The 13,188-nt window shown below is 42.6% G+C and overlaps 1 protein-coding gene across 11 annotated transcripts in view; it reads left to right on the top strand.

Annotated features, from left to right (window-relative positions):
• vav2 (vav 2 guanine nucleotide exchange factor) overlaps nucleotides 1-8,286 on the top strand; it is a 175,438-nt gene extending 167,152 nt beyond the window's left edge. For 6 of the 11 annotated variants that reach the window (XM_068573983.1, XM_068573979.1, XM_068573981.1 and 3 more), the window contains 6 exons: nucleotides 179-295; nucleotides 854-941; nucleotides 1,060-1,183; nucleotides 2,984-3,070; nucleotides 3,463-3,617; nucleotides 6,738-8,286. In XM_068573983.1, the coding sequence (XP_068430084.1) occupies nucleotides 179-295; nucleotides 854-941; nucleotides 1,060-1,183; nucleotides 2,984-3,070; nucleotides 3,463-3,617; nucleotides 6,738-6,785 (619 nt within the window). In that variant the 3' untranslated portion in view covers nucleotides 6,786-8,286. The remainder of the gene's footprint in view (nucleotides 1-178; nucleotides 296-853; nucleotides 942-1,059; nucleotides 1,184-2,983; nucleotides 3,071-3,462; nucleotides 3,618-6,737) is intronic. The other 5 variants (XM_068573986.1, XM_068573985.1, XM_068573978.1 and 2 more) reach the window with 2 other exon arrangements.
• The last annotated feature ends 4,902 nt before the right edge of the window (nucleotides 8,287-13,188 follow it).

The following is a 13,188-nucleotide window of genomic DNA, read 5'->3' as shown; positions in this document are numbered from 1 at the left end:
ACTCCAGCATGCCGTCGACATGCACATGTTCAATTAAAAAAAGGACTTCACCCAAAGCATGATCGCAATTAAAAGACGTCTGTTTGATGTAAACAGTTTGTAGAGCCGCCCCCCGTGTCATTCGATTACGTGACTTTGTGTTTGAAGGTGACGGCCTGTTCGTTCTCTGCCCCTCTAGGTTCGCAGGGAACATGGAGCGCCAGCAGGCCGATAACCTTTTAAAATCCCACAGCAGCGGGACCTACCTTATCAGAGAGAGGACGGCGGAGGCGGAGAGGTTCGCCATCAGCATCAAGTGAGTGTGTCACATCATACGGGGGAAGGAAAGTCTCACGGGAGAGGGTTTTTAATCCGCTTCATCACGGGACGTACAAATTCTCCAGGGATGCCCCCTGTCGGCATTTTCCCGAGCGTCTTTTTGCTGCGGCTAATTACCGCTCGGTAATTGCTTTTTTTTTTTCTTCTTTTTTTCAACCCTGTTTTTGAATGTATTTCTTCTGAGCGAATGCATCATTAAGACACATGTTTGAGCTCTCACTGCAGCTGTCGTTCTGAACGGCGACGTCCTGGGAGAAATGTGTTTGCACATTTGTCTTTAAGTCTTTAATGCAGGTGCAAAGTGACTGTAGGGACCAGCCTTCAGACAAAGGATTCGTTATGTCCCACCGTCGGCCTCAGCTCGTGAAAACAAACTTTATTTTCTTCTGTTAGTCCGTCAGGTTGACCGCAGAATATGTCATGTTGACAGCAGCTGAACATGTTGCACCAGAGGCACATAGGAGGGACAAATAATACCAAAGCAACATGTGTTCTGATGAAGTATTAACAGTATAGTTCTGATTTTGTATTCCAGATTCAATGATGAAGTAAAACACATCAAAGTCATTGAAAAAGACAGCTGGATTCACATCACTGAAGCCAAGAAGTTTGAGAGTCTTTTGGTAAGTCTCAGCTTAAACCACCAACACAAAATACCTTGAAGTCAGTGTGCAGGGGAAAAAAAATGAAATTAGTTTCACCATTTTGTATTAAATCCTTGTGTATTGTGTATCATAACAGGAGCTGGTGGAGTACTATCAGGCCCATTCACTGAAAGAAAGCTTCAAGTTGTTAGACACCACATTGCGAATCCCCTACAAATCAAAAGAACGCTCTCTAACACGGGCCAGCACACGCTCACCAGGTAAGCCTCCAGTCTGGGGTAAATACTCGCCCTCACACTTTGTTAATTCTGTAAGCGACACAATTCCAACGCCACTCAGGATGGCTGAGGAATAAGTCAATAAGCGTGAACCGTGGACAAGCGTCTCATCATGGTATCATCACAGAGTGGGATCACAGTGATTCCCTGATGCCTCGCTGAATCAATGGCTGCACATCTTTGGATTTACTTCACAGATGAAGGGAGAACACATGAATATCATGTGCAGGGTGGTTGAGCTCACCCAGAGAGAACAAAAAGCGGGAGGAGCTCAGAGGTCTGGTAGAAATTCAGAGCTAAATGCGACTCTTCGGAGGATCACTTGATGACTCCTGGACTCATCCCTGTAGTAGTATTTTAAAGCAAGTGCGGCTGAAAGGAAACCACTGGGCAGACCCAGAACACGTATTCAAGCTGCTCCAGAACACCTCGGCTTGCCCCATGAAGGGCTGGACGACATGGCGAGGGAGGAAGACATAAAGCCTTCTTTTGGATAAGTGGTATGAAAAAACCCATGGATGTTTGGCACAGCAACTCATAGCACATTGTATGTCAACTTATTTATCTGCCTGCTTCTATCAACACTTATGGTAGAAGGAAGTCATTTGACTCTAAAGGTTTCTAATGCGCAAGTGCAGCTTACAAATGTAATCCCCTTTCCATTTTAGCTGTGGTCAAGGAAGGAGGCAGACTACCTCCCACTCTCTTTGTCTGCTCTGTTCCTTCCCAGGCCAGTAACTCCCTGAACTCATACAGAGAGGAATTGATGAAATCCCAAAGGGGAACAGGGCAGAAAAAGAGTCAAGCAGTGTGAAAGAGAGAAAAAAAGAGGACTAACTCAGAGACCCGCTGTCTAAATTGGCGGACCCTTTGCGATGGGCATCTCTGTACATGGGTCTGCATTGGTTTGATCTGCAGGAAGAACTGGCCACACACACACACACACACACACATACTGTCTCCCTCCTGTTTTGGCTGCATGCAGATAGACAGCTCATGGAGACAATTGAGTGTTTGTGATGATGATGTGCTCTTGCTCTATCTTTCTCTCTCTCTTTCTTTCTATCTCTCTAAGGTCCTGAGCACACATTTGTATGTGTTGTTGTGCCTAGAAAAAGTGGTGGACTAAGGATGCATCTTTCAGTCAAAGCCATGGCTCATCCCATCAGCCTCTCATTCCCTTTAAAAGCGATGGCGTCGGCACCATTATGTACGGCTAATGGAGTCCAGACACACCTTGTCTGGGAGGCCGTGCAGAGTTGCGCAAATATACAGCAGCCAATGCTGCAAAGAGCACATTTTAATTCAATTGAGTTTATTTTGTATTGCCCGAAAATCACAAATACAAAATTTGCCTCGGAGGGCTTTGCAATCTGTCATGTACTCATGACATTCCTGTCCCAGGACCTCACATCGGATCAGGAAAAACCTTTTACAGGAAAAAAAAAAAAAAGGGAAGAAACCTGAGGGAATTCAAGGTTCACATAATAAAAACCCGTCATTCGTCATGTTGTCTGTAATTTTGCACAATTTCGTTCGACGCAAGGTTTTCTTTCAACGATTATCGGGGTTGCATTCAGTCTGACTGCTCATAAACATGAACCGATAACCCCCACCATGACCCTGTAGTCATACCAGTAAGGCAGTCAAATCACGACGGGATTGAGATAACAGAACCCAATCTTTACGAGACAGACGACTTGATGTTTGCTCCTCCTGAACTCTGCTTGTCTGGCTCCGGCGCTGCATTTCTAGCTTCATTCCCTTCTCCTCTCCTCTCAGCAGCCACCTGCGCCTCCTACAACTTCTCCTTCCTCAGTCCGCAGGGCCTCAACTTCTCTTCTCAAAGCTCAGCTCCCTTTTGGTCAGGTACTTGGTTTTTCCCCTTTCTTTTCTTGCTCCTGTTGTCCACCCCGCACCTCGTTGACTGTAATTTCATATCTCGATCTCATTCTATCTTCTCCGTGGTGCTTTTTTTTTCTCATTAACTACAGCATTTCAGTTCTTCCCGGGATGACGCCACCTCATTAAAGCACGAAAAAGAAAACCAATTTCCTCTCCCTTGATGAAACAAATTGTCCTTTCCCATCCAGCTCATTTGTCATTGTGTGACTACACCGTGTCTTGTCTCACTGACCCTCCTCATAATGATCATTCCTCACTACTAATTATTACAAGGATGTCTAGTGTGACCTTTCACCACCTGTCAAAGTTCCTTGCGAGACGTGACTGAGCTCCCGTTTTTTTTTCCCCGTTCCCAGTGTTCACTCCTCGGGTGGTCAGCTCGGCAGTGGCCAGGTATAACTTTGCTGCACGGGACATGAGAGAGCTGTCGCTGCGCGAAGGAGACATTGTCAAAATCTACAGCAAGATCGGGGGAGACCAGGGCTGGTGGAAAGGAGAGGCCAACGGACGAGTGAGTAAATCATGAACGTCTGTTCACTTATTCATGGTCACAGGTATTGGGGATGATAATAATGGACCTGGACTGAGAACCACACATTGAAAGAGAGCAATGTGGGTGCTGTGATCTCTGTAGAGTCTTCGTATGAGGCTGTATTTCAGTCAAGTGATGATTTTTTTGGATGAAACTTTCTTTGCTGTTTCACATTTACCTTTGGCTCACTCTATCCACACTACTGATGATTCATTTTCTTTTTTAAATCAAAAAGCTCACTGCGTAAACGTGTTGTGAACGCACCAAAGGTCAACCCTAGATGATGGTGTCGCAATCCACATTTAGGTATTTGCGCAAACATTTTGCGATATTTTATTCCCTCCTCATCGCCCAGCCTTAAATTAAACCGTTGATACTATGAAAGCCCTCTTAAAGCAGGTGGTTGAAATGAAAAAAAAAGTGAACACATGGCTTCTGGGAAGCGTGCCGGTTTAATAGTCTGGCAGTAAAGCGGGCACTGATCGCTGGAGGTTTTTATGCTTTTTATTTATTCCTTTTCTGGTGCGATGGGTCCAGCGTAAGAGTTAATTATTGTGCTGTCGCTCAGCTAATCTGGGTTCTATCCTATTGTGCCGTCGGATGTTGAGGTACGGCAGCCGCCACATTTTAATTATATTAGAGCATGTCCCGATGTTGCTTTTACTTTGCTCCTTAAGGACCTCGATGGAAATGTTTTTTTTTTCTGTTTAATTGTTTCATCTTTGTCAGTGGGACCAATTGTCAGATGAAACCATCTGGGTGTCTACTCTGCATAAGCTCAGATGTGTTGGTTGAAAGAGACACTTCCTGTATGTCAGTTAAAATGCAGCAAGCAGATAGTCGTATGGGTTCCACCTCTAAGCTGTTGCTAGTGAATTGAACATCTTTTTTCATGCCATTTTGCCTTTCTTATGTCCACACTCGTGACATATACCGGCTGCGAGACCATAGTTCTGGTCTGGATTTTATTTGTCCTCGGCATCAAGCAGTCAGTGAGTGGAGAAATATAAAAGGATGAAGAGGTGTAGCTGTGCCCATCTGGGCTACATTCTCCCTTTGGACCTTCATATCCAGCTGTGAAAAGCTAAACTGGTGCTTACCCCACAGGCCACTTGCCAGTTTTGTGAAGAACGACAGGGCTTCCATGCAACCCACATGGCCATTTTCCTCCGATCAAAGTTTCCGCTTGCTTCACTGACCGCTCGCACCAGTGTACGAGGTTCATGTCACGAACGATAATGTCACCCTGAGCAGAAATAGCAGCGCTGACGACAGAGAAGACAGAGCTTCTGGGGCACGGAGCCATTTCACATGTGCCTCCTGGAGAGACATGGAGGAGGTCTATTCCCACTTTTTTTCTCACAACAAAGACACAATCTGGCTGATTTTGGACCAGTTTTCGAACGCTGACAATCAGAATGTGTGTGTCCGGGCGATTAGTTCCCTTCTGTCAACCTGGTAGATGTCTATGCACACATTCCTTTCATCCCCATGTCCCTGCGTTTCGTCTTCCAGGGAACAACTTGGAATACAACACCAGTAACATTGGCTCCCATTCCACTCCCAGTTTCTCCGAGTGTCTAGAAACAGCATTTGAACTGTTAAGCAGGAAAGGGATCCTAATTGTGTTCTTCTTAACCGAGCGTCACACTGGCGTCAAGGTAATAGTTAGCCGGTAACAAGCGATCATGCTCCTCTGCTGTTTCTCATTCAACGTGTGTGTGTGTGTGTCGATAATGAAAATATGTGGCATGAGTGTGTTTTCAATGTAAAAATCGAAATCACTGACAGCAGTTACACAAGGCTATTTTTTAATAAATACAGCGGATGGATTTTGTGGGCGGGGAGGCAGAGATATTGAAACTAAGAGAACAGCAGGGGGGGGGGGGAAGTCAAAAGTCAAACTTGTGCGTGGGATGCATATTTTATCCTTTTTAAGCATTTCTAGATTAATATCACATTTAATATATCATTTATATCATTTATAGTCGACTACCAGTGTATTCTTGCCAGATCCGAGAAAGGAAATAACCCGCACGACAAAACTACCACTGATTGGTCCACGGACTCGGATCGGAGCGTCTTGTGCAGCTCTTTTCTAGCGCCGCTGCTGCATGCAAATCTCTCTCAAGATGCTTTCTCAGAAGAAGACGAGTCCTACCGACTCTGCCCAGCGCACACATCCTCTCAGCATGTTGTACGCCCGTTCGGCATGAAGAGGACGCAGCAGCTGTTTATGTAAGAGGACACTCGCAAAGGCGTGGCTCCATCAAAGCGGCGGGCGGAGGGCCTCCACAAGATCTTCACCCTGACCCATGGCCCTCCTCAGAGGAATGACAGTGGCAGACATCTGCACACGAGCGTCCTTGTCCTTGTTCAATGGCGGGCCTTCTAATCTGATCATGGGCGATTAGTGGGGCTGCATTGGCTCCTCCCCCGCTCTTCTGCAGCAGCAGCAGCAGCAGCGCTGTGTGAAGAGAGTGAAACACGGCGCTAACCGTGTGACTGCTGGCGCCTCCGTGCATTATTACGCACCCATGTGGAGTGTTGTATGCCATCAACTCGTTGCCATTGGTGTCACAGCGGGGTGCGAGCCGCGTTAGCTTCGGCCCTTAACCCCAGAATAGAACCGTAGTTACGCAATGTAACTCCGTGTGTGTGTGCGCGAGGCCTTCAGGAGCACAGGAGACGCCTGTGCAGGGAAACGAGTGTCCATGACTGTGGAGATGAACCCAGTAGCTCCAGCTCTACGCATTATTATTATCCTCATAGGATCTGGATGTACAATATATTAACTCACATAACTGGATTTCCATATGTCAAAAACAACACGTAGACTTTGTCTTTTCATAAATTGAATTCCTTTGCTCTATAAATACCAACAAGTGGGAAACAGTGTTGCCTAGCAACCGCTGGAGTAGTGTATGTAGCCTTCAAGCTGCTTTTGGATGTTACATCTGAGCCGTTCACTTATTTAGAAGTAATTTGTATTATATTACATTATTTATCTTCCAGCATGTACAGCTGAATTGGATGTAAAAAGATTCTATGGACAGCCCTTGTTTACATTGACACGCTCTGATCTTTTTTATGTTTCAGATCGGATGGTTTCCCTCAACGTACGTGGATGAAGAAGGAGTTCAGTGAGGCTTGGATGTTTGCTGAACTGCACCCTTTAAATCAGGAACCATCTGCTTTCTGCTGCTCTCAGCGAAATTGACTCACTCCTTCTCCAGGAAAAAAACACAAGGAATAAAAAAGAACTTTTTATTGTTGTTGTTTTTGCTAGATGCTCATTTTTCAGTGAGTGTTTCTACCACGTTTCTCTATCTTTGATTATGCATCAGCTTTGCTTATGTTTGTACATTTTTTTATGTGGCAGGGTGTCCTGTTTAATTTCTGTACAGGTAGACGGGGGGGTGGAGGGGTAAGGCTTGCTGTTAGCCTCTGTGTGCTCTGCAGATGCTTTATTGAACCGAGGACACAGAAGAAACTGACCGTGGATAGCTTGAAAAAGGCTGAAATAATTGTACAGTATAGATAATTTATTGAATAGAGATTATTATCATTACTAATGATTATTGTGAGGGAAGTTGATTTTAGCAGCAGCGAGGAATCAGATATGAAAAGCGTAAATAAGAAAGGAAAAAAAAAAAAAGACAGATGATCTGTTTTAAATGTTACGAGATTTTGCCTTAGTTGTCATGGTTATGCCTTGTGGACTGACGCCAGTGGAGGAAATCGACTCGGTTGACTGGTTTTACTTCTCCATGTATGCATGTGCCCATGTGCGGCCCACACAAACACACACACACATACTAATGTAAAGTATGGTGCCTTTGAACAATGGTCGTTGCTTACTGAACCTCAACATCAGCCAGGAAAGAACATTGCCATCACCAAAAAGACAGTTCGTCCACACCCAGAGGACTTCACCAAGAAGGGGAGAGACGCTTATCTACTGGGGACGGCTTGCCTTCCGAGATCTAGAAAACAACACGGGGAAGCATTTAACTTATTTCTACTGGTGACTGGATGGACTCACAGACACAGTCGGACGCTTTTCTAGCCACCAACACAGACACTGATCACATCAATCTTGGCATCACGAGTCAACGGGTGCAATCAGCTGGATGCAAAAGGGAAACATCATGACATTCCACTGGACAACCACGTCACACTTTTAAATCTTGGGTTTAGTGTTTGATTTTTTTTTTTGTTGTTGCACAGAACCAAGGTGTTTTGTTTTTTTATGTCAGAATCGGACCATTTATCATTTGAAGCCAAATTCAGCAATGTTTTAATGTCTGCATGGATTGTTATGATTTTTGTACTTTGCCTTATTTTTTACAGATTGTCAGGTGACTGGATCCCCCCCCCCCTCCTCCGATGTTAATCATTCTTCATGTATGTAATTTGGTGATGTGCAGACTGGTGAAAATTAAACAGTGTCAGAAGACTTTTAATCTGATGGAAAATTGATGTGCTAGCGAGCTTAAATCGACAGGAGAAGTACTTCATTTGGTGATTTTCGTTCTGAGCGGCGCAACGCCCGGTGTTTCCATTTACTTCCAGTAATTTCCTAATGCCATGAATACAGGTTAACAGACACTTTTCTGTTCTAGTAATGCAGATTATTAAAGTTAAAATTGTGTTCCCCTTTAATTTGACTTACAATGTATTGACTGATTGTTTACATGGCTTTCATATTTTGAAATGGTATTGATATATCGCTCGCAGCTTCGGAACTAACTTCCTTTTCTTAAATTTGACAATGTCAAATTACACAAAATGAAAGAAAATAAGAAATGCTGTACTAAACAACCTAAAATTTAAGAAAATAGTTCATTTTGTCAATTGAAGCATTTTTGCTCAAAATAAAATAGAATAAATGATTACAATAAATTGAACTGACTCATGCGGCCCACTTAGAAGTACCACTTAGAAGAGGCTAAACACAAAGGCCTACCACTGTGTGAGACACACACACGACGACTCAATGTCATCTAGAATGACACTTTGTGAAGTGCATACAATTCCATTGCATGTATTAACATTTCAACTATACAAACAAAAAACAAGCACTAAGTTGTGTACATTCTTTTGAATGGTTGAGTATTTCAATCAGGAGAGACTTTCTTTGTGATAAGTAGTTAATGTTTATTATGCCGGATGATGCGTCATTGGTTACACAGAAATGATTTGGCCCTTAAACTACACGAGGAGATTGAGATTGTGCTGTGTTGCCCTGAGCGGCAGCAATCTGTACACCCCCCCAGAGGAGTCCAGACACTTGTGGTGGTGGCTGGAGGTTATGCTGGAGATGCAGACGGGGTGCTGAGTCTGAGGAGGTGGATGGTGCTGGGGAGGCGGAGGGTCACATGAGACAGCAGCAGGACGCTAGAGGCGGGGAGACGGCATATTTAAAAGGAGACGGCAGCAGGCTGATGGGCTTACAAGGAGGTCGTGACTGCGCTGATGACCGGGGCCCAGCTGTTAAACAGCTGATAGATCAATGACTCTTCTGATGGTGATCTCCGATATGGATGTGTGCTTAAGGTAGGAGAGCAGTATGAGTGAAGGGGTTGTCTTCCTGTCTGAATTTGCGCTACAGCTTCATTTCCACTGTTATCATGGAATAACTATATGTTTTTGGTTTGAATTTGAAACTGAATCATTTTGAAGATTCTGTACAATGACAATCAAATGCATGTTGAATTATATATGATAGTATAATATATACAGAGATATTTTTTTATAGTTATGGGAGAAAACTTTTAAAAAGGTCAAAGTATAGTAAGACCGAGTATATCGATTAAAAAAAAGTCTGCAAAGAGTCATAGAATACAATGTCTTTCAATTAATATAAAGTCATTGCATAGTATGTCTAAAAAGGTATAAAAAGTGTTGCTGGGAGGAGAGATGTCTGGAGTAGCCTCATAAGTCTGATGACCCCACGGTCTGGCCCCGGATCAGCAGATCAAAATGGATGGATGTCCCAAAAAAGGCAACCAATATTCTAGTGTTGTAAGTCAAAAGAAAGTCACAAGAAGTCGTCTTATTGTATTTTTAAAAAAAAGTCAGTTTACAGTTCGTCAGAAAAAGTCATTGTATAGTGTGTTTAAAAAAACAATATCATACTATGGTTTGTCTTCAATGTTCTAAAACATAAAAAACCTAGTGTGTCCGAAAAGTAATTAAATAGTGTGTTTATAAAATTCACAACAACACATAGTATACATAGTTGTGCAGTGTAGTAGAAAGGGGAAAAGGAAATGCGCTGAACAGCCATTTCCACCTTGACACCAAAAGAAGGTGCAGCCAAGGAGGAGTAAACGAGACACACCTATGAGCTGGACTTGTAAAACGCCCTTTAGAATAAGATAAAAGCTTTTTATATTATATATACAGACATATATTGTCTCATTTTTTTGAATACATAATTTTGTACAGCCGTCTGTCTTTCACTTTGTTTTTCGATACATTATTCAAATTGCTCATCCACTGATGCAGAGTAGGAGTCTTTTTTTTTTTTTAATGCATTTTAAATGCAGAAAATACAGTACATGAACAGATATCATACTGTGTATGACTCATCTCTGAACTTTTTAATCCCCCTCTCGAGCTGCAATGTTTTTTACCTTGAACACCAGTAACTGACAGATGTGAGAGAAACTATTGTTGTCATGGATCAAGTGAAAACTGCCTGTCCCTCTCCTATGAGCCGTTCACTATGATGCCAGGTTTATGTGAAGAGTTGAGCTTGTGTACGTCACAGACACGGAGAAGTATTGTGGCTTGAAGTGCCTCTCTGTCTCTTGCACACAGCGCTGTCCTCCCACGCTCCCATTTCAACATCTACTTTGAATGTGTGGAGACTGTTTTCAATTGCGTTTAAACCGTTGCAACTCTTTGTATGCAAAAGGAGAAGTCCTGCCAGAGGTGTCGGGACGGGAGGTCAGCAGCGGTGCATCGGACCTGGTGAGGCTCCACAATCTGCATTCTGCTCACTGATTCGCGTCCTGAGTGGGCAAAAACGATCCTGAACCAGGAGCATCGGTTGGAGAGGCGATGTCTCACGCTGCCCTTTTCAACTAACAGCCCGGTTTGCATTGTTCTGGTGCAGGAGTGGAACCTCGACTAAAGGATTTATCAGCTAAATGCACAAATGAAAAATGTGGATGATGGAGTTGTGTCCCAAAATGACATTTCTACCATTTTAAAATATATGAGAATAGTCTTTACAACATAACTCAAGGCAACAACAACAACAACAAAAAGTACAATTGGTACTGGTGAAGCTATTGAAGGATTTGTCTACAATGCATGAGATGGAACGATGCTCTTGTTCATACTTGAGCCTCTTATAAATCTTAAATAAGAGTCTACAGACATCCTTGGGCTTTAAACTGAATGCTAACGTAAAAGAATTCAAACCTTTTCCACCCTGTCGTGCCCCAATTGGGGTCTGTTCTTCTTTCCCCCGTGGTTTCAAGTAGTCGTGAAACCCAAATGAGTTCTAACGCTTGGTATTTTATATCATTTTTTTCTTTTTTTATATAACATATTTTATAACAACAAGCCTTTCTGTTCGGTTCAGAAATAGAAAAGTTACTTGTTCTATGGGAAAACCTTGTTGGATTTTTGGATGCTACGGCTTTAAATCTTCAGGAGCTTCTTCTGGTGCTCTATGACCCGGATGCAGAAACATCCATCGTTCAGGGAAGCCACTGCCTATAAAAAACTCTGCCGTTTTATGACTTTTTAAGTACAATTAGAGGGTTTATAAGAGCATTTATTGCTTTGTTGGACTCCCGGAAGCCTTGCAGTTACGTGGATGTGTTTGTTAGTGAAATCTGACTTTGTTAAAGGGTACTTATTATGAGTTTAGTGAAGCATTACAGTTGCTGCAGCAACTTCCCAGAGTTACGAAAGTACTTGAATTTAAGTTCCTTTAATTTTGTTTAACCATATGTATATTCTCACGAGGGTTACATTATTGAAGCATTTTAAATTAAGTTAATAAACGTAATTATGGAGATAATTAAGTTCATGTTTTAAAAAAAAAATTTTTTTCTCAAATCAGGCTAGTTGGCCAGGGAGCAAATAGGTTAAAAGAAAAGCATAAAAACATCAGGGACCATGGATGTCTTGTTGAAAGTTATTATTCCAAGAGCCGTGCTTCTGGCATGGCTAAAACATCCCTTGTTTTTCTGTTCTCATCACTGTTACATTTTTTTCAAACCAAACCATAAACAGATGGAGAAGTCAAAGCGGCAATATATTACTAAATTAAAATATGTACATCAGTTTACTTAGTTTGGCTATTAATTGCATTTCTTTCTTTCATTTATCTGATTCTGTTCTTACGGTAAATGTCTTTTTAATTTCCCTTGCCTGATGTAAAGCATCCTGAATAGTCTGCATTTTGAAAGGTGCTTCATGCATAAACTTGGATTGCTTTACAAAAAATAAACTGTTTTCTAACGAATGTTTTTATTCACTATATAATTACCTTTAACCAATCTTTCACAAAAGCAAATGGAAGTAGTTAGACATGAGATGTGTTCATTGCTGCCATTTTGTTCTAAATGGACCGTTGAAGGTGGCCTCGACTGAATATGCATGCGTTAAATGGGTTTTTTGTCTATAAAAGCTTGTATAATACACAGGGAAGAGGTCAAACTGTGCTTCCTGCCTGCCTCTAATGAATAAAAAGTAAAATACAAAATCACGCTAAAAAAAAGGCACTTCATGCAAGTGTGCAATGCAAATATGAGCGCTATTAAGGAAGATCCATTTTTTTTCAAATTTCAAACATAAAGGTTAATTTATTGTCATTCTACAACACATGCTGGCACAACACAATGTGAGTTGTAGCCTCTTAGTGCCACACCAGAGAGCTAAGTGTTTGTGGTGGAGTGTGCAGGGTGAGGTGAGGAGTGCAAACCGCCTGAGGAGAGAAGCTGCTCTGTAGCCTGGTGGCGTGACAGCTGATCCTTCTGTAGCGCCAGCCAGACGGCAGCAGGGCGAGTGTGCCGTTGCGGTTTTTTGTCTTTTAGTGTCCTTTGGGCTCTGAACAGGCACGTCACCTTACCTGTATATTGCGGACGCTCGGTAGATGGATACAAATGAGAACGGGCATTCTCCTTGCAGCGCTCTCCTATCCTTGGCTGTGCACGAATCATCTTCTTCACGTACGTTTAAAATCAAGGCATAGCCAAAGTAACCTCCACTGACACTGGAGCCTAATTGGTGTCTCTGTCTCCATCACTCCTTAGATTTGTTTAAAAAATGTTTTAATTGGTCGTGGGTGGCATTTCCAGACATTCTCGACATGTATCATGGAGATACCGGACTGAACGTAAGCACATTCAGTGAAAGGAAAGAGTTTCAAGATATGTAGAAATATTTCCATTGTGTGAAAAGTGCAAAGTTGTGACATGTTGTCATGTTTTCTTCTGATACAACACGATCAATCAACAGACAGTTTGACATTTTTCGGCTGGGTGAGAAGATTGATGCCAACATCAAATGTAAGGCTCTAGCC

The sequence above is a fragment of the Clinocottus analis genome, unplaced genomic scaffold (assembly GCF_023055335.1).
Source record: "Clinocottus analis isolate CAN_PGR_092001 unplaced genomic scaffold, fCliAna1.0.p SCAF_13, whole genome shotgun sequence".
In the NCBI taxonomy this organism is placed as follows: Eukaryota; Metazoa; Chordata; class Actinopteri; order Perciformes; family Cottidae; genus Clinocottus; species Clinocottus analis.
The sequence above is the reverse complement of the archived record's forward strand: the minus strand, read 5'-3'. Positions and strand labels throughout refer to the sequence as shown.